This window comes from Ochotona curzoniae, unplaced genomic scaffold (assembly GCF_017591425.1).
Source record: "Ochotona curzoniae isolate NIBS_2020 unplaced genomic scaffold, NIBS_Ocur_1.0 contig_3622, whole genome shotgun sequence".
NCBI lineage: Eukaryota > Metazoa > Chordata > Mammalia > Lagomorpha > Ochotonidae > Ochotona > Ochotona curzoniae.
In genome coordinates this window covers 9,841,902-9,863,094 of record NW_024465926.1, presented here as the reverse complement: position 1 = coordinate 9,863,094, position 21,193 = coordinate 9,841,902, and the positions used below count along the sequence as shown (strand labels likewise).

Below are 21,193 nucleotides of genomic sequence, written 5' to 3'. Positions count from 1 at the left end.
TCAGATCCCAGAGTGTTCAGTCTCCTCCCCTTCTGTATTATCCATGTTGATAGGAGTAACTTTTCCGTTCTCATCAGCCACCTTCTAAAGTTACAGAAAACCAAAGCATGTCAAAGCCGTAACTTAGTTGGTTTTATCCTCATCATGTTGTGGATTGTGAAGGAGAAAGCCATAAATACATCCTCCCATCTGTCTAGTACTTTTTATCTGATAGCATAAATCTTACAGCTTGGAGGATAGAGAACATTTTACATTTTCTAGAATGTTCTAATGAGAATAACTGCTTTCACACTTTAGAATTTTCCCCAAATATACAAATGTCCAGTCTATGTTTAAAAAAAAACTGATCATTGTGAGTCTTGGAAGAGTCCCCCTTGCATCCCCTCCGCCTATTTTATTCAATTAAGTAGAAATTGTACAGGATGTGCTGGTCGATCTTCAGCAGTTCTTTGAGTGTCACCTAATCTCCTGATTTGTACCTGGGACACATTGTTACATTCTAGTCAAACTGTAACCACTGAAACTTTGTTTCAGAAAGGACCATGAATTGTACATATTTGGGTTTTATAGAGATGCAAAAGTGATTATTTAATGAGTGACGAATAGGTGTCAGATGCAGTGACTCATTGTATGTACACGTGTGTGTGTGTGTGTGTGTGTGTTCTAATCCTTACAGAATTGTGAAAGGAAGGCCACACTGTACTTACTTTACAAGTGGAAGATAGAGGCATGTGGTGGCTGATGGCGTCAGTGACGTTGCCCTTGCTGTGTGCTGAGCACGGTGCTGGTGCTTTGAAATGCATTTCTTCACTTGGTCCTCAGCAAAACCCTGTGGAGTTTATACAGTTACTGTTTTCATTTTACAGCTGCCTAAGCTGATACCCAGAGGAGTTTTGTTAAGCGAGGCAGTACTAAATATATAACAAAGAGGGAAAAAGTCTATCTCAAGTGTGGGAGTTTATTCTGCTGTGTACATCATCAGTCCAAAGCACAGGCCCCAGTCAGCAGGATTCTGCGGTGCAGAACCCTGGCTCCATCCTTCCTCGACGTGGCCATTCCTACCACGAAAGCTGTAAAGCTAAAATCTCAGCTGTGTCACACTGAATCAGGGCCAGAGTGGGGAAGACCGTACAGGAGATTTTTATAGGAGGTGACATTGGCAGTAGAACACCATACTTTTGTTCACATGCCATTAGCTGACCATGACTGCAAGGCAGCCTGGAAAAGGTGGCCCAGCTGTAAGCACAATAAGAGAGGAACTAGGTTCAGGGGACAGAAAAGCTGTCCTGTTCTGGCAAGAGAAGGCCTTTGCAGTCATTTCAATCCTTCAACCTCTCAGCATCCTACTCTTTGGCCTTGAACAAACCCAGCCTGCAGCCAGCTCAGCTCAGCCCAGCCTGATCTGGCTTGAGGACAATGCCCTTCACCTCCCTTTACCAGGGTAACCGTGGCTTATGTGGAGGGGCGGGGATGGGAGGCAGCAATGCTAATGTTGTGATGGGATAGATTATACACAGGCATGTAATTTAAACTGTATCACCTTGCCAAGCTGCTTAACTTTTCTCACAGTCAACTTTTCTGTTCCCTATTCTCTATTCATTTCCTCTGCTGTGCTTATGGCTAGACCACATTTCCCAGCCTCCCTTGCACTCATAGTCAGCTAATGGAGTGTGACATCAGTTGCATGTTTGTCATGCAATGCAAAATAGCATGGGTATATTCTGTCAGCATTGTCCTGCATTGCATTTGGGAGAAGGGCCACTTAGGGAAAGGAAGAAAAGGTTCATATGAAATTGTTCTTCTAGATATAAGTTAACCAGCGTGTGTTTTCCTAGCATCCTAAAGACTGTACCTTACAAACAGCACTTGAGAAAATCACTTCTAGACCTGATGCAAAATGCAAGATGCCCTGAGTGTTGTAACAACTTTTTACAATCTTTAAAATTTCAAAATCAGAGAGACAGACACAGAAAGACACAGAGATCTTCTGTCTGCCGGTTCAGTCTTCAAATGCCCAGACAGCTGCAGCTGGGCAAGGGTGAAGCCAACATCCCAGAACTCAGCCAGAATCTCCCAGGTGGTTGACAGGGACATAGCTACTACAGCCATCATCTGCTGCCTCCCAGGTTGTGTGTTATTAGGAATCTGAAATGAGGAGTGGGGCCAGGATTCAAAACCGAACACCCACTCTGCTCCTTACAGAACTAGCAGGAGTGTGCTGTAGGCTATCACATTCTAACGACAGAGCAGACCACGGGTAGGTAAAGAAGTGTTGGTTGGGCAACAGAACGTACAGACAGGCTTGAGAGAAGGACAGGGTAGGTGCTTCTTACAGGAATATTTTACACTCTGCATATTTAAAACTGATGCCTCGTTGCATCACTTTTTCAATGTATTACAATACCTGCTTGAGACAAATTTGAGTAACTAGCCCTTAGTCATTGCTGAGCTTAGCAGACATGTAAAAAATTAAACTAGAACTCCCAAGAGTGTACATTTATTCCCCAATGTAATTACCAAGGAAAATAACTGGAAGGTGAAGCTCTGTTATGAATGTTCTCTTCTACAAGGAGTCAGATTGCAGGGTGAGAGTGTTACCGAGAGCCATAAGGACTCACAGTCGTGCTCCATGTTATTTGCTGGGTTCTGTGTTCCTAAGTGGGTGCTCCTTGGGCAAAGGTAGAAGAATGACACGCATTTTTCTAATGGGGAGAGGGGACTGTCACCATATAGAAAATCTGGGTGAAACATTCCATAAAGATAGTAGCACATTTTGCAGATTGAAGTTTTAGGGCCCAGGGAAGCTAAGAAGATTGCCCATAGTTACGCAGCTCACAATGAAGCCGATGGGAAGGCTGGATCTGAACCAAGACAGTCTGGTTCCAGAGTCCCCAGCCATAATCACTTTTCCCACTGGCCTCTTTAAAAGGAGTAAAGGGTGGTGCATAAGCCCTACTCCCACGGAATTTAGAATGAGGGAGATGAAAAATGAACATTGAAAGGTAACCAGACAGCAAGTGCTGGTTATTTGTGTGCCTTCTTGAATGCACCGTAGCCATCTCTCTTGGTGGAAATGGTTGCCCTTGTCTGGGGAGGCAGCTGGCTCTGTCTTACCTGTGGTCTTGTCCTCTCTTCTCTGCTTCTTCAGAGGCAACCCAGGCCCGTCAACTTACCCAGACCCCTTTTTCCCGGCCATCCTGCCCCCTTCACTAATGATAATAACTAGGAGCTTCCCCTAGACCAGGTGCTGAATGTGCCCTGTCCCATTTAATTAAGTCTCCTTTAACCCCTAGTCTCACTTCTCTCTATGAAACTCCTCAAAAAGAGGAGGCCCAAATAGTCATTGCTATTTCCCCACTCCCTAAACATGTGTCCCCTCAGTTCCACAGCCATCTCCCTTCAAGGTCAGGGATGGCCCCTAATGAGAAGTTAAATGCATACAAGCTTCAGTTGGGCATATACTCCTGTCACATTTGGCCTCCTCCTTTAGCTTTCAGCTCCTGGCATGCTTCACACTTTCCCACTAACATCCTGCATGTTTCTTTGTGATCCCATCCTCTTTGTCCTCCAGCACCTTAAGTTTAGATCGAAAGGAGTTTGTACATAAAATGAGATGACATCATGTTCTCCCTTCTGGGTGTGAGGCACAGCATTGGCAGGCAATAGAGACAGTGGTTTAGGAGGCCTGGAATAAGACAGTGTGTCTGTAGTGCATGTGCAGGCATTGTGGAGGGCAGAGCTGGAGTGGTAACCCGACTCCCACTGTGGAGGACTCTGCAGGCAAAGCCTGAGCCCTTCATGTACACACGACTCCCAGAAGGCAACAAAACTTTTCTGTAGTGGAGCTATTACTTGTGTAAGAAATCTAGGGCAGTCATTCACCTTGGGGTGGAAGATGGGTATATCCCACTAGGATGCACCAGCAGCACCGCGAGAGAACCCTGTGATACTGAATCCTCAGGGCTGCCTCGCTGACATTCTTCAGGCCAAGCATGAGTTCCGGAACTTTCCGGTCCTATAGTCTGACTTGCTTTTTGTTTTTCACTTCCATCTTTCTGTGCATCTAAAATACCTTTGCTTAATTAATTTACAGAAAATGAAAGATTGTTTTAAAGCCTTTCGTAGGTAAAAGTGACTATAATCCATCTCTTTTTAAGAAGATCTATTTTTATGTTTTTACTTGAAAGATGAGAATTGAGCAAGAGAGAGAGAGCTAGAGAGCTCCTCTTGTTCAATTCCTCCAATGTCCACCAGAGCCAGCACCTGGCAAGGCTGACTCCAGGAGCCTGGAACCCCTCGCAGGACTCCCCTGTGGATGTCTCCTGGAGTATGCCTTAGGAAGCTGCAGTCAGAGCAGAGGCACTAGGACTGAAACAAGGCTCTCTGAACTGGGGCACACATCTCAGGCAAATGCTCATTCCTGTGACCCACCCTTAGAGCAAGGACGTAGTGCAGACTGCTAACTTCATGTTATTTTATTTTTACAAAGATGTGTTTATTTACTTGGTAGAATTGTAGAGACAGAGACAGATATATATATATATATATATAGAGAGAGAGAGAGAGAGAGTGAGAGAGAGAGAGAGAGAGAGAGAGAGAGAGAGAGAGAAATATATAAGGAAAGAGAGAGATCATCCATTTGGTGATTAGCTCCCCAAATGGCCATGTCCAGGAGCCAGCAGCTTCATCTCATTTTTTCACCTGAGTTCAGGGTTCCAAGTGCTTAGGCCATCTTTCTTGCTTTCCCTGGTACATCAGCAGGGAGCTGGATCAGATGCAAGTTAGCCAGGATATAAATTGATGCACATATGGGATGCTGAAATTGCAGGAGGCAGCTTAACCCCGGTATGCCACAATGCCAGCCCATAACTTCACTTTGAAGAAGAGGCTAAAAACATAAAATTACTCTGTGAGTGTCAAGCTTCCTGGACAGAATGCTCGTATCTCCCTGAAAGGTGTTGTAATTTCGCATAACTTTGTCTGCATTTGCTGTGAGTAATGCAGCTCATGTGAAAGTCCGTCAGTGACTCCCTTACTAACCCTCTCATCTTTGCCTTTGGTGTAGACGATTCTGTACAACAAAGGCAGCATCGATGCCCTTTTCCACCTGATCCCTCCAGCGTCAGCCTCGGGGGCCTGCTTTGTTTTCTGCCCCAAAGAAGGCATCATCGTACCAGATGGAGTCCAAGCCGTGCAGATCTCCTTCAGCCCTGCCATCCTGGGGCACTTTGAGGAGGAGTTCCTGGTCCATGTCAATGGGTCACCTGAGCCTGTGAAATTGACCATCAGGTAAGGTGCATTTGTAACTCAAAGTCTAGATTTACTGCTTTCCTGAAGACTAGACCATGTCTTAGATGTCCCTGTAACCATCTTGGCTAATACAAACACATCAGCATGATGGGGTATGCTGAATTTCCAACAAAATTACTGTACTGAACACGGGTGACTTACTGTAGTACAGTTACAGATGCTGCTTGAAGATGCAGTTTCCCTGTAAATTACAACATTTTGCAATAAAGATTTAACAAATGGGTCTATTCCTGTCTCTGTTTACATTTTAGAATGTAATTAGAAAGTAAGTTATTCCAGTAACCTGAACAGGCATCTTGCCTAAGCTGTGGCTGTTGACCACTTGCTGCTCTACCTTTATCTTTTGGTTTTGCTTTGAGGAAAATCTTTGGAAGATCTCAGCCATACTGCTTGCAGGCAAGAGTCCGCTTCACGGTGTCACTCAGCCCAAGAGAGGCACTTCTCCAGGGGCTTGTGATCATCGGAAGTCATTAGTAGTAGCCAAGTTTGTCCTCAGGTTCTGTAAAGAACTTCCCTCTTCCCAACCCTTGGGAAGACACACACACATATAGCTTTAATTCCTAGTGTGTTAGAAAAATTGTGTCTTCAGGATAGAAACATCCTGTCTTCAGAACACATTGCTCTGGATTCCCACAGCAATGAGACGTTCATTACTGTGGAAGTCTCTCTTTTATGGTCACTGCTAACAGGATTTCACCCACAAGCTGAGGTCTCCCTGGAGATCTGGAGATTACCATAGAAAAGAGACGGATTCAGGCTGTCTGGAGGGCCCTAGGAAATGTGTTAATCCCTTGGAATTCTGAACCTGAAAAGTCAGCCCAGAGGTAGTTATCATTTATTCTCAAATTCACCTAAATACCTCCGTTATGTGATGAATTGTGCTGCTCAAGATGCATAGGTCAAAGTTCTAACACCCACCACCTCCAGATCTGTTCTCGGAGTCAGGGCTTGAAATGGGAAGCTAGATTACAGTGACCTAATCCAACGTGATTGACTTCTGATTCCGGATATCAGTAAGTGCAGGGAAAGACACAGGAGACGATGACCATGTCCCAACTGAGAAGAAAGGCCCTCAGGGAAAAGTCCCTACCTACAGTAGCCCAGGGAGGCAGAGAAAGGAGTTCCTGTTACACAGCCCAGTCTGGGGCTCCATCATGGCAGCCAGTCACAATAACACCACCCGGAAAAACCAAGGAGACAGCCCTGTGGCAGAGCCAAGGCAGCCTGCCACAGCCTGCCACAACTGTCATTTTATTTTATTTTTTTGTAATTTTCAAGTTTTATTTGAAATATTTACAAGCTTTTAAATTCTTTTTCATAATGTACTAATGTGTGTTTCAATTGAAAAAAAAATTAGGTTGGTCTTTAAATGTTTGAAGAACACTGACCTCTTAGGAGCTGTCCTATTTTTATCCCATCCTGTGATTGACATCCTTCAAGTACACATACGGTGGGAGAAGGATGTGCACTTTTGCCTTATATGAACTTCAGCCCTCTCCCCGCCTGCAATATGGCTCACATTTCATGACACGGAGCTGATCAAGAGAGACAGGGAGAGCAAGCTTGCAACTGAAGCCTTCGCCTCCTACCCTCAGATCTTCGATTGCTTTGAGATGCTTCCATCAGCTCTGACAGATTAATCCTGGAAGCTTTTGAGTTGAGCCCTTAGCTTCTTGGCATCATGAGGTGTTGCTGGTAGTCATGCATACCCTTCGGAGCATCCAGCATTCAATTTTTCATCACCAAGGGGAGTGATAAACCCATGAGGATCTGTTCTTAAGCATTGAGATTAATCATGTAGAACCTTTATGAATGTAGGTGCAAAAGTTCTTGACAAAATACTAGCAAACCTAATCCAGAAAGGTACTACAAAGATTATATACCATGAGCAGGTGGAATTTGTCCCAAGAATACAATGTTGGTGCAAAATGAAAATGTAGGGGCTTGGCACAATGGCTCAGTTTGCTAGTCATCCACCTCCGAGTACCCATATGAGCATCGATTTGTGTCCTGCTGTTGCGCTTCCATCCCAGCTCCTTGCTTGTGTCCTGGAAAAGCAGTAGAGGACAACATGAAGCCTTGGGACCCTGCACCCTCACAGTCAGATAAGCAAAATGTTGTACATCCACATCGTAGAATGAAAAAAAAAAAAACAAGCGTGGAGCACTGATGCATGCCACAGAATGATTCAGTGGATGAACCTTGCAGACATGACAAGTAGAAGAAACCAATCGCCAAAAACCAAACTCCACATTCTACTGCCGTGACATGTCTGGAGTAGGCGTGTCTCTATAGATGAGAAGTCCGCTAGAGGTTGCTCAGCGCTGCGGATACAGGAAGGAGAGCAATAATCAAAGGCATGCGATTTCCTTTTTGGTAAAAATGTCCTGAAATTGGTTGTAGTGATGTGGTACTGTTTGTATGTATCTGTGAAAAGACAAAAGCCATTGATTTATGTACCTTAAATTGATTAATTTCATGGCATGTAAATAATATATCAATGAAGCTGTCATTTAAAAATATTTCTGGGAGGCTTTAATATTAAATAATATTGTCATTCTCTGGGTGAATTTTTGAAACCTCTGTGTATGTGTGTGTTTCTCTGTGTATCTGTGTATCTTTATCATTTGTCGGAATAGGTTAATGTTTATATGGGTTTTCTCCTGTGTATCTGGCTATCTCCCAGGAACCTATTAACAAGTGAACTTGGCTAACTACAACTCCAACTCCCTGTGGATGTTAAGGCTCTCGTTCTGTCTTCTGGACATTCCCATCTGCCCATTTCCCATTCAGGGGCAGGCAGTTTGCGGGAATGTTGTTCATTCCTGGGTCTTTTCAAAGGGAAGGAGAACCTGGCTGCAGAAGGAGTGTTGGGCTTTATCCCACACCGCTCACTGGTTTCCAAGAGACGTGGATTAGCTCGGTGCTCTATCATTTCAGTTCCTTTAACACTCTGTTTTATATATCCAAAAATGTCCAGGGGATTCAAACCACAAACAATTTCTAAAACCAGGGAAAATTCTTATTTTTTTTTAAATGTATTTCTATTGGAAAGTCAGATATACAGAGAGGAGGAGAGACAGAGAGGAAGATCTTCCATCTGATGATTCACTCCCCACGTGGCCGCAACAGCCAGAGCTGAGCTGATCTAAAGCCAGGAGCGAGAAGCTTCTCTCCCAGTCTCCCACAATGGTGCCAAAGCTTTGGACCATCCTCAACTGCTTTCCCAGGCCACAAGTAGGGAGTTGGATGGGAAGGGGGGCTGCCAGGACATGAACCAGCGCCCATATGGGATCCTGGTAGTTCAAAGTGAGGACATTAGCCACTAGGCTACTGCGCTGGGCCCATATTTTTTATGAAGAGACATTTATTCATGAGATAAGATACTTCCCTCATGTTTAAACAAGAGAGGACTGGACCAGGTAACCCGGAAGGATCTTTAAATGTTGATTTATTTCACTCAGGTAAGCCCTCATGATCTTAGAGAGACGTTCTAGCTTGAAATGAATAAAAGGCAGATCTACAACCACTAGCTTACTGTAGGTATGAAATGTAGAGTTCCCAAAGATGTCTGTTTAGGTTGTGTGACACTTGGGGATTAAGGTGGCAGATAGAATTAAGTTATGTAGTTAATTCAGTTTAAGAGATTGTCCTGGTAGACCAGGTGTAATCCTAAACGTAAGAGGAACAGACTACTGGAGGTAAAGGGACAGGCTGAGGTTACAATTGGAAGGCAACATGAATGGAGCTACGTAGTGATATGAGGTGGTAGCATGGATGGAATTAAGAGGCTTTTTGTCAGCTGAGGGGAAGGCTGTAGGAGAGGAGGACATTGGTATTGTGACACAAGGGGTTAAGCCACGACCTGTGATGCCAGCATCCTGTGTGGGTACCAGTTCAAACCTTGGTTGCTACATTTCCAACCCAACTCTCTGCCAATGCACCTAAGAAGATAGCAGAAGGTGGCCTAAATATTTGGGTCTCTGGCGTACACATAGGAGACACAGATGGAGTTACAGGGAACTGAGTGCGGCCTGCTCTGGTAGATGGAAGATTCTCTTGCTCTCTCTCTAACTCAGCCTTTCAAATAAGTAAATAATTTTTTATAAGTGTTAGGAAAGCATGATCATCAGGGATTACTCAAATCATTGATCTTTGACATTTCTCAGATATGCAAAGTTAATTATGTGACGTGCTTTATGTGACACCCAAATTCACCACCTTTTGTGCCACTGGTTTGGTAGTTTGCCTGCTAGCCTCTGCCCCTACTCTTTGGTAAGAATAAAGCAATAAATTAACCACAGCGTCATTTGCTTAAATTTAAGTCCATGGTTTGAGTTCTGACAAAGAATTTTAAGAGCCGCTGTGACTAGCCATCATCTCATGATTTATGTGCTGGCATCTACAACTGACTTCAGTAGGTTCCAGCCGGTCACCCTGAATTCACTGGCTTCTCTGATCTCCCCCGCTTGCCTTCCAGAGGCTGTGTCATTGGGCCTACCTTCCACTTCAACGTGCCCGCGCTTCACTTCGGTGATGTTTCCTATGGTGAGTAACTTTCCCTTTTAAATGTGAGATGGGGTGGGATTCCTTTACCCTCCCTGTGAAAGGAGCAAGGGTCTACACAGAATGTTCTCTCAGCCTTTCTGTGGGAACGAGCTAGGAGGCTCCACGCTTGTTCTTCCCTTCCTCAGCAGCAATGGCATTTTGGTCCCATAGTCGACTTTGCACTTGAAAGCAGTGGCTGAGTTCCGGGGTTGGTAGCTGTCAGGCCGTGGCTGTCTCCGCTCTTCTCACGATGAGACAGCAGAGGCCCCGGGAGCTTTCGTCCTCTCCACAAGCACTCTGCACTGTATTTAAATTGCATTCTGACTTGATGATCTGGCTTCATAGAGAGGCACTGAAGCTTAAGGTGAACTCTGCGGTGGGTCTACCCTGGAGTTCTGTTGCTCTGTATCAAAGGCTTTTATATATCTCGGTGTCAAATTCTCATCCGGTCGCTTCCCTGAGCCATGTCTAAACTTCTTCCTGTCTAAACTTCTCCAGTAGTAAAAATGATAACAGTAGTAGCAGCAGAAGCTCTTTTTTTTTTTTTTTTTTTTTTTTGCTATTTCTTGTACTTGAGTCACTGCTGGATGGATTATATGCAATATTACATTTAAAATTTTGCTAGTTCTATGGCAAGGAGGGACTGCTTATTACCCCCTTCTGAGAGATGGAGGCACTGAACCCTGGGGCAGTGGCGTGACCCCTTACGGTCAGACATCCCAGTGGCAGGATTAGTGTTGCAATGGAGAGCCATCTACTCTGATGCACTGTCAGTGGGAATAATCCTGCCTCCAAAGGGACAGAGTATTTTCTTGGTTGGTGAGGACATCTTTGATATACCATGGTTTGTGGGTTCATCCCTCCTAACAGAATCTTAATATTTAGTATTTACTTTCTGTTACTAACCTGACTTTAAATCCTATCAAATTAACTAATATGCTTTGGTTTAAACAACTTTGCCTTCCTTGCAGGAAGTAATCATGAAGAACATGTTGATAAATGCCAGCCTAAAGCCATGTTCCGTTCTCCTTTCCATCTTGCTTCTTTGCTTCCGTTTTTACTTTTGCTTCATCTTCCTTAGCCCAGTCAGCTTTGGGGAGAAAGAGTTATTGAGGAAAAAAAAAAGAAATTATTCATAATGCCCTTATCAGTTAACATTTTGAGGTTTTGACAGTTTTATTTATTCAGGCCATTTTCATTTATACAAACACCCACCGTTATATACGTGATACTGAACCAGGTCCAAGCTATTAGCAAAACATGCGCAGATGAAGCTAAGTAACTGCTACTTTGGAATATATAAATGGCTGAAGGGATTTTTTAAAAATAATAATATAGAGAATATTTGAGCTGTAGACCCTTTTGAAGAAAAGTGTAAGTGACCTTTAACTTGACAGTCATCAGGTGGCCAATTAAGAGAAGCACGCTCTCTTGAAGGCAGCTGTAGCCAGCCACCACGTGAGGCATGGTAGCGTGCCATAGACCTGTGCAGACACCGCCCCCAGACAGTTCAAACTGAGTCCACGGAGGGGCATAGCAACTGATGCATGACAACAGCATGGATTCCAGAGTGCAAGAATACAATAGCACAGGGACATGGGACACTGCGCCCCGTCTCCTGTTTCCCTGGGGGCTGAAAACAGAATCCAAAGAAGTATCATAAGTCAGAAATGCCAAGAAATCTCACCCAGAATCATTGTCAGAATCCACCCTGCTGTTGAGCTTTGAAATTTATTGTAAATGTTATGTACTAATGGCAAGCTAATTATTGAGCTTCTAGACGTCTGAAGCTTTTTTATTCCAGAATTCAGACACTTAAAAAATATCAAGGCCCCTAATATTGTACATTTCACTGAATGTCATGGCCCATAATATTGTATATTTCACTGGAATATAGTATACAAAGGGAACTTCAGAAAGATCATCGGAAATTTGAATTAAAAGATTTTTACTGAGGCCAGCCTTTGTGATACTACAAGTTAGACCACTGTTTGCAATGCCTACATACCATACAGGCACCGGTTCAAGTCTCAGTTCTTACACTTCCATTCTAGCTCCCTGCTGATATGCCTGGGAAAGTGGCAGAAAATAGCCCAAGTCCCTGGGCCCCTGCACCATGAAGGAGACCCAGATGGAGTTCCTGGCCTTGGCCTGGCCTAGCCCTGAACATTGAGGCCATTTGGGCAATTAACCTGTCTCTTTCTATGTCTCCCTCTTTCTTTAATTCTTTCAAATAAATACATCAATATTTCAATAAATAAGTAAACAAAAGATATTTATTATGGTACAAAAATTTTGTAGTCCATGCATAGTTTTTCATAGTACACATTTCCCTTGAGATTAAGACTGTTTCTCCGCATGGATTTTAAAATTTGTACCAAAGTAAACTCACTTTAATTCCCTTTTTCAGTGAACCTTTTGAAACCTGTTGTATATCCACAAGAGACCAGTGATTTCCTTAAAATTCTGTATTTTGCTTTTATCTGCGTATTATTTCTAGTGAGTGTCAATGACCATAAACATATCACGAAAAGAGGGCCTTCAAAGCACAGATGATTTTTAATGGGCCAGCTTCTAACATGAATAACTTGATGTTAATGTGGACCAAGCTGAGTTAGAAGTCACTAGTAATTTCTAGGTCCAACTGTAAGTATTGAGAGCAGAAGCTAAATTGCAGTGTGGGATGAGACTCAAAGTGAGGTGAGCATCTGGCCTAGTGGCTAAGGTCCGTACGTATCAGAGTGCCTGGCTTCAGCACCCAGCAGCAGCACCTGACTCCAGCTTGCTGGGGAGGCTGTGCTGATAGCTAGGGTGAAGGGTTCCTGCCACCCGTCGGGGAGACCTTTCCCCACCCCCCTGCTGCTTCAGCCCCTTCTGGGGACTCTTGGAGCATTTAGGGAATGAGTGTAGGAAGGTATCTATCTAACCCTGCCTGTCTATGTTTATCTGTCTCTTCATCTCTCCAAGTAATTATTTTTTTAAGATACTAAGAGCAATGTATGTGTATATCTGACATAGTGAAGAATTCTTCTAAAATGCCTACAGGAAAGACTTTGTTAATAAGAAATTATCGTCACTTTCATTTTATGAAATGAAATGTATTTTTAGAGTACTCATTGAAAGAGAAGAGACTTTGTGAGTGGGTATTTAGAGAAATCCTCTTGAATTTGTAGACTAGTTGGTTTTTTATAAGTTTAGTTGTAACTAATTAAAGTTGACTGCAATTGAGGAGACTTGTAAACACATGGGTCTTGTAGTTAGTATTTCCTCAGGTGAACAGTCTGATCTGATGGCTCGAGGAGCTCCAGCATCCTCAGTTTGACCTACAAAAGACTGATAGTGCGCTTTTGTGCTGTACGTTTTCCAAAGATTGTAGACTCTTTTTTTTAATCAAAGGGTTAACACATTGAAAGAAAAAAATTATTTGTAGTTCTTCTAGTGCAAGGCAATAATCTCTATGTGGGGAAATTGAAGTCTAAAATTTTCTTAATTAATACACTTAATGGCAGTGGTCTTTCTGTACTAAAAGATTCAAATTGCTGCTGGAGCTGCAGCAGAGTGGCTTGAGACTCTGCCTGCAATGCCAGCATCCCATATGGGCACCAGTTCAAGTCTTGCTTGTCCCACTTCAAATCCAGCTCCCTACCAATGATCTGGGAAAGCAGTGGAGGATGACCCAAGTGCTGGGGTCCCTTCCACCTCTGTGGAAGACACAGAAGAAGAGTTAGGCTCCGGGCTTTGGCTCTGTCCAGCTCTGGCTGTCATGACCAACTGGTTAGTGAACCAGCAAATACAAGATCTCTCCCTCGCCGTAACTCTGCCTTTCAAATAAATAAATTAATTAAAAAGACTCCAAGTCTTTCTGAAGGATTTATAGATGATTACAAGTACATATTTTCAACTTTATGATTTGGGCACTGCTGATCATGCTCCACTCGTACCGTTTTCGTGAGCTGTGACGGCAGACAGAGCCGACGAGTCAGGAGCCCTCCGTGACCCTGGCCGCAGAGGGGAGAGTTCCCTATCAACTCTCATTTTGAGGCTTTCTTCTCTCTTTTGTGGTAGAACTGCAGTGTTGACAGGTTTCTCAAGACTGTTTCTTATCAAGAGGCATAATCGTTGCTCAGAGATGGTTGGAGTGGACAAGGGACAGCCCTCCATTGTAGGCCGTGTTTCTTTTCTAAGTGAGGCTAAATGTTTATGTCTAGAGTGGATTGACTGTATGCATACTGATCATTCTTCCTCATTATTTTTCTGAACAGCTGCAAGGATGCCCACCTGATTTGCATGATGGTCTAGTCAACATATCTCCCCTTTGCTTTGTGGACATTTTTACTTTACTAGGAAAATTAAGACCATTGTCTAAAATATCCAACAAGTAACAAAAAGTCCATTAATTGTAATTTAGTTTTTGGTTTTTGTGTATTGCTGAATCGACTTGTTATTCTCATTGGTTAGAGAATATTCTTTAGAAGGGAGTTCGTGCTGCAGTTAGTATTCAGGCTTTTAAAGGAATCATAATTCTTCTTTTGCAGCTTTATGTGCTAGTTTCTCCAAGTCTTTTTAGCGAAAAAAAGAAACAATTGACCTCCTTGACAGCTGTGTCCTTCATGTCACTGTTAAAGTTCCGAAAGAAAGAGGAGGCACCTTTGTGAATCCTTAAGACATTCTGTCCACCATGTTGCTAATGACTCCAATGAAAGGAAAACCAAATGTTGGCTTTTGATCTACTGGACGTTAGAACAGGGGAGATACTTGCATGTAGGTGGAATCATAGATGCAGTAGTAAGAGGGTTGGGTACAACCACGCACCTGGGGATAACATCATTATTAGTGAACAGTCTTAAACCAGTATTCCCTTCCTTTTGGCTTTTCACAAGCAATGTGGAAAGTGACACACGTTAGTGTAAGAGGCCATTCTGACTAGTGCATTACAGTTGGCTTTGCTCTATGAAAATCTGAGCAATGGTGTGGAAGACTCCCCCGCCCCCCGAGTGTTTATATGCTCTGCTTTCCAGAATACACACTGCCTTAGGATGTTTAATCCATAAACGTCAGGGTAAAAGAAAGGCAAGGCATCTGTGGTTTCAGAACCCAATATTGGGCAAACGCAGAAAAATCACATGCAGCAATTACATGACTGAATCTGACATGTAAATGACTGGAATTTCCAGAATTGCCTTTCAAGTGTGCTTAATTTGGTAGTTATTCTGCTTCTCTTATTTACACATTTTTTTGGTTTGACTTACACATAAAAATTGTACGTACTTATTGTATACCAGGTGATGTCTTGATTATGTAAGCACTATATGATGTTCAAATCACGGTAAACATGTCTATCTCCTCAAATGTTTGAAATTTCTTTTTGGTAAAAAGGAAAAAAAAAAAAGAAAAAGACTTTCAAGATGCTTTCCTCTATAGAGTTTTTGGAAATCTACAGCCCATTGTTATTTATTGTTAACCTGTTAAACAATACAACACCGTAACGCTTCCCCTTTCTAATATCCACTAGTCACCCTTGCCACGGCTCAGCCATAACAGATCTCTTCTGAGTGGGTCTGCAGATGTGGGATCACAGTGGAGACATGACTGTGTTTGCTGCTGTGGTCTCACTTGAAAGTTAATGTTGCTTTGTGGGGCAGAAGCATATTCGTTCCAAGCATCCTCTGCAGTGACACTGATGACTCCTTTAGACCAGTGTCGTTATTGTGGCAGGCCTCAATGTAGAGGTGCTTCCGGTGTTTTCTTATGGTTAATGCTAATGCTGCTTGTTCTGAACGCGGCAGCAAATGCAGTGATCACCCAAGAAATCCAAATGATCAGAGCTCAGTCCATGACTCACCAGGCAAGGAAGCTCTGCAGCTCTTAGGAAAGGAGCACGAGTCCCCTTGGAGTGAATGCAGGAGAGCCGATAGAGGATGACCAAGCAGCTTTGTCTGCAGAAGGTAGAAGTTGAAGTGTTGCTCCCTGGCTGGCTCTGGAGCTGATTCTGGGGTCTGCCTTGGGAGCAGCTGCTATTTGATATTGTAGCATCAACTCCAAGAGCATGATCTGAGATGGATCCAGGACAGTCTAATGTCTTGACAGGTTCTGAGTCACACAGTGAGCAGGACCATGCAAATGTCTTCTTACACACCTGGAAAGTACACAAAATCTATGGAGTTTTTTAAAAGAAATCTATGTCTTTGTTTAAAAAAAAGTATAAAGTATGCTTCTGCAAGACAACTCAGCAAACTAACACAGGCTGTCCCTTTTGAGGGGCTTGAGTGACAATCAGGCTTTTAAAAAATATATATTTATTTTTAATGGAAAGTCAAATATTCAGAGAGGAGATACAGAGAGAAAGATCGTCTGTCTGCTTGTTAATTCCCCAAGTGGCTGCAACAGCTAATCCCATGGAAGCCAGTAACCTCTTCTGGGTTCCCCATACGGGTGCAGGGGCCCAAGGTTTTTGGCCATCCTCTACTGCTTTCCCAGATCAAGCATGGAGCTGGATGGGAAGTAGAGTAGACAGAATTTGAACCAGCACCCATATGAGATCGGCAAGAATTTAACCATTAGCTAGCTCATCAGGCCTTATCAGGAGATTTTGTTTTAATCTACCACATAGTAATTACATAGGATATAGTCATTGAATGAAGGCACACACAGGTGGATGAATGGCTTTGATCAGAAGTAGTATTTAAGGCAGGGTGAAGTCAAGTAGCATAATTTCATAGCAAATTAATTCAAGGGTTTGGCAGTTACTAACGCAGATTGAGGTTCAAAGAAAGCCATTTCTTCTCTCCTGTTTTCCAGGGTTCTGTTACACCTTGATGTGCTCACTCAATAATACTTCTTTGGTTCCTATGACTTTCAAACTGCGCATCCCTGGGGATGGTCATGGCCGTCCAAGCATTTCAAATTGTGAGCTGAGCCCAGACCACCAAGGGCTGGCTGGAGCCAAGGAAGAAGGACCCACAATGAAACCGAAAGAATTCACCATCACCCCCAGCTCCGGCACCATTCGCTCCCAAGGATTTGCTGCTATTAAGGTAATATGCCCAGCCTCCTCGTACATGGGCACACCACCAAGCAGCAGGACTTCCAGCCATCCCTGGAATCCCATCCAGGTTTACTCCATCAGGTCCAATATCCCTGGGAGGGAGCTCTCATCAGCTCATGCAGACAAGCACACCTGGGAGTAAAAGAAAGGATGGCAGCAAGAAAAACCAGATCCAAGAAACTGACCCTGCTCCACTGGATGGGCCTCACCTTCAGCAAAACAGTGGCTTCTGGCATGCCCTCGTGGAACTGCTGCTGTCTACAGAGAGTGTGCCCTTTGGTACTCACAGAGGCATAAGAGCCCATTCATAGTTAAGATCTTCTCGCCTGCAGACTCAGATCCTTAAACCAGCTGTATGCCAGGCTGCATGCCTAAGACAGATGTGATGTTACTGCCGGCACTGGTTGCTGGGTTCCACAGAGAATGTGGGGAAGAGGCAAATAACTCCACCTTCCTTGCTTTGGATGAAATCAAGACCCCTGCAGCCCCGAGCCATGGCCTCCAAGGACCACCAGGAGAATAATTTCATGATTAACTTGGTTTTTAGCTGGCTCTTATCACTTTATTGCTCTTTTGAAGAGTTAGGTCTAACAGTATCTCAAGTTACTAGATGGCAATTATTTTATATTTTTCAGTTGAAGAAAGACAGATATGACTTCATGGCTAAGGTTAATAATTTTCTCTTTTAGTCAGTACCATTGAAAATTAAATCCAGTCATCATTTCTTTAAGGTTTCCTAGTGTCTCACCTCAAATCCACTCATCCTAAATCTTTTGTCAGAGATGTGGCTCCTCCTGGAGCTTCCCTACAGGCGTAGGCAGGGTCACAGCCCCCCTGCATCACGGCAGCTGCTCGAGGGGGCCCAGTGTGGCTCTCCTGACGGGAAGTGCCTCCATCAAGTTAGTTAGCTGTGCTTAGCAACACTCAGCCTCACTGTCCTAGCACAGGAAGATCCCAAAAGATGCAGCCTCCCTGGTGGCCTTCTTCTAGAACTAGTCCCTCTTCTTTCTTCTGCCCCTATCCAAGATTTAGAAACAAGGGGTTATAGTCACATTGGGATGCTCTGCGTCTCTCCAAGCCTGGCCAGTGTTCCTTCCAAATCAGTGACTTCGTCTTTATTTGTTCCTTTATGTCTGGAAAAGCCTTCTCCACCCTCCTTGAAGGGCACTTCAGCCAGGTCTATGTGGACTCTCATTTGCATCCAGTGATTCCCTGTGCAACCCAAAAAATTTTTAATTAGTACCTGATACATAATTTATGGGCAGAGAAGCCTTAACCCATGCCAGAAGCTGTTTTCTAGACTTAACAAGTATCTCTTCCAGTACAAACCGTTTCAATGCAATTAAAAATTGTAACAAGGCTTTCAGAAGTTTCAGAGCAGTGAATAAAAATGGGAAAATGTTCTGGCCAGCTATTGTCCTCAGATAGACCTTTATAGCTGCCTGTTTTCTGCTTTAATAATGAATACAGGAATGAGGAAGGGGCAGGATTTTGATCAAAGAGATTAATTGATTTCTTACACCATCTTTCTGGAACTGACATGGTTATTTCCATTTATTTTTATGTAAGAGAAATTTCATTGTAGTGTTTTGTCATTATATTGAGTTTTACATAATTCATACAGCCTTGAGGTGAATGGAACGATTCAAATTACAGTGATTAAAGTTTCTGTAATATTATTCTTTTCTGGTCATTTTTCTTCTTGTGCAGGTGAATGGCTCCTTTGATAAAATGCCTCAGAAATGGGCAACATTATTGTGCTAAGAAAGCCATTTGATTTCTCGCCTAGCCTTTGAAAACAGCATGTCTTGACCCTACAAGACAAAATGTAAAAGTCCACACATCCAAAACGGCACCTGGAATCCACCCTGGTCGTGGGGGACCTCCTCATGGCTTCCTTCTCCCACCGTGTAGAGAGGGGGCTGGCCTTTCATAACAACTTCTCTCCTTTTCCTTTCCAGGTGACCCTATGCTCCAACACTGTGCAGAAATATGAGCTGGCACTGATGGTGGATGTGGAGGGCATTGGAGAAGAGGTCCTGGCACTCTTAATTACAGCCAGGTATCACTCGTCTGCTTTCTGTCTTCAAGAGTCCCACCCCTACCCTGAGACACCTCCCAGAAGCAAGCTCACTTGTCAGCCAGGGCACACTGCCGTTTATACTGCCTTCCCGGTATAACTGATGCTGGATGACCACGGTTAAAAGGGGCAGTGTTTCTAATGCACCTTCGATGGAGCCAAGGAGAGTTGCATGTGTGTTGATGAATGCTAAGGCAGTGCTGTATCCTGGGTCTGACGTTCAAACCTGTAACTGAAGAGGTTTTAGAAGGAAGAGGTCAAGAATTGTTAGGCATCATTTTCAGCATTCAGCAGAGTTCTCTGGAGTTAAACCTCAACAAGCAGCTGCCTTCACCCCCATAGTGGAGGGTCTGTTCAGATGACAGCTTCCTGCTCCAGGGTGCTCTTACCATGTGGCTGCCATCACCAGCTTTCCCAAAGCCAGAGTCAGCATTGAGTTCAGCCATTTGTTCTCTGTGTCTCCTTGAGCCAATGACAGTCTTCCCAACAGGAGTGGTATCACCCATTGATGAGGCCAGGGTCCCAAATAAAACCCTGAGGCTTCACTTTCCCAAAGCAAACAGTACCCAGATCTGGAACTCTCAAGTATGTGTATTCAAATGCTGTGTGTGGGAAAACAGAAAATGGGAATGTTAATGTGTCGTTCTGGAACGTAGTTCTGTCATTAACCTTGGGGAGAAATACATTAAAGAAAGTGCAGTTGCTCTGGTCGTTGGGAAGATAGTAAGTCATTCCTTATGTGTCTTGGGCATAAATGAAGACAAAACGTTAAGTTCCCTAAAGGAACTTGAGTTGGGACTAGGAACACATTGTCTTGTCTTGACCTAGTTAGTATTCCTTGAAGACTTAATTTGTTTGTTTCAGCAAAAGGTCTTTTGTTTGATCCTTTTCATAGTTAAACCTGCCTTTTGCTCTGACGCTCCTTTTGTCCCTAAGCTTGTTCAGATACCTTCAAGCCCTTTCCCTCTACAGAAACTGAAAAAAAAAAAAAAGACAAAGGCCCACAAAGTCTATGAGTTTCCTACTAATATCTACCCTGTGACCCAAGTCAAATATTATCAACTCTCAGTTCAGTTACAGTGTTTCAGGCAGTAAAGGATCTTCTTCATGAAGGGCTTTAGGTCAACTGACAAATTTTGGTTCTGACTGAAAATGAACCACTCATCTCAGGCTAAATCACAAACTTAGGGGCACAAAGAGCCTCTTTCATGTTGTCACTTTGGCTGTAATCTGTAGGAACTGCTTGCTAACTCCCCAGAAGGGTTGTTTTAGAACTCCATACCTGAAAGGACTCTGCTGGCTCCGCACGCGCATGACCACAGGTTAATGCCCTCTTACTGAGCATGTGCCCGGTGCTGGGCTCTGCCCCTCACTCATATCATCACCTGGATTGTCCCCACAATAACATGAGAAGAGTGGAGTATGTTTGTGTTTATCTCTCAACTTTACCTTCATTTCACGTATGCGAGAAATGCAACTCCAAGACAGAAAGCGATTGCCCAAAGTGGCGCCGGTTGTGCTTTTTATGGTCCATGTTTGGACCTGCTCTGCTTAATTCAGAAGCCAGTACTCTTCACCTTTGCATTATATATTGCAGCAAACACAGTAGACATTGAGGGTTATGGACAGAACTCAGAACCCAAGTCACGTGATAACAGGCCAACACAGGGCTTTGACTCCTTTCTCCCCTGCACTCAACCTTCCCCCAGGCCCTCTACATGTTGAGAACCACTGTCACGGTGCCAGTTCTGGGCTGAACAGCTGCCTGAGACTACCCACCCAATGCAGCTGCTTTGCATAGAAGTTAGAATTATGACCATTATTTAGATGATGTGATTTGTTGCTAGCCCTTGGCGAACTTTCTGACAGGTCCAAAGTGTCACAGCTAATTAGGGCCCCATGCTGAGGTCATTGGCCCTGTTTGACATAGAAATAGATTCACTACCCTAAGGAACTTGGCACCATGGGAGCCCCTTGCCAGAAACCAAGTATGAAAAACAATACAATCATCCTTAACCACCGTTTAAGGAGTTCTGCTTCTAGTTCTTTTTTGGTTAAAAAGTGATGACTAGGGGAGCAGCGGGCATGGGGCGGGGCGGGGGGGTGGATGACAGGAGAGAAGATTTGAAAATGATTAATGTAGTTATTAAAAACTACTATGTGACAGTGACAAATGTATTTAACTTGGGACTCTGTGTTCTCTGAGTGTA

General features: G+C 43.7%; 1 protein-coding gene across 2 annotated transcripts in view; it reads left to right on the top strand.

The window, feature by feature from the left end:
• HYDIN (HYDIN axonemal central pair apparatus protein) overlaps nucleotides 1-21,193 on the top strand; it is a 235,599-nt gene that overhangs the window by 67,775 nt on the left and 146,631 nt on the right. For both annotated transcript variants that reach the window (XM_040982405.1, XM_040982404.1), the window contains exons 11-14: nucleotides 5,066-5,289; nucleotides 9,791-9,858; nucleotides 16,657-16,892; nucleotides 18,865-18,965. In XM_040982405.1, coding sequence (XP_040838339.1) covers nucleotides 5,066-5,289; nucleotides 9,791-9,858; nucleotides 16,657-16,892; nucleotides 18,865-18,965 — 629 coding nt within the window. The remainder of the gene's footprint in view (nucleotides 1-5,065; nucleotides 5,290-9,790; nucleotides 9,859-16,656; nucleotides 16,893-18,864; nucleotides 18,966-21,193) is intronic.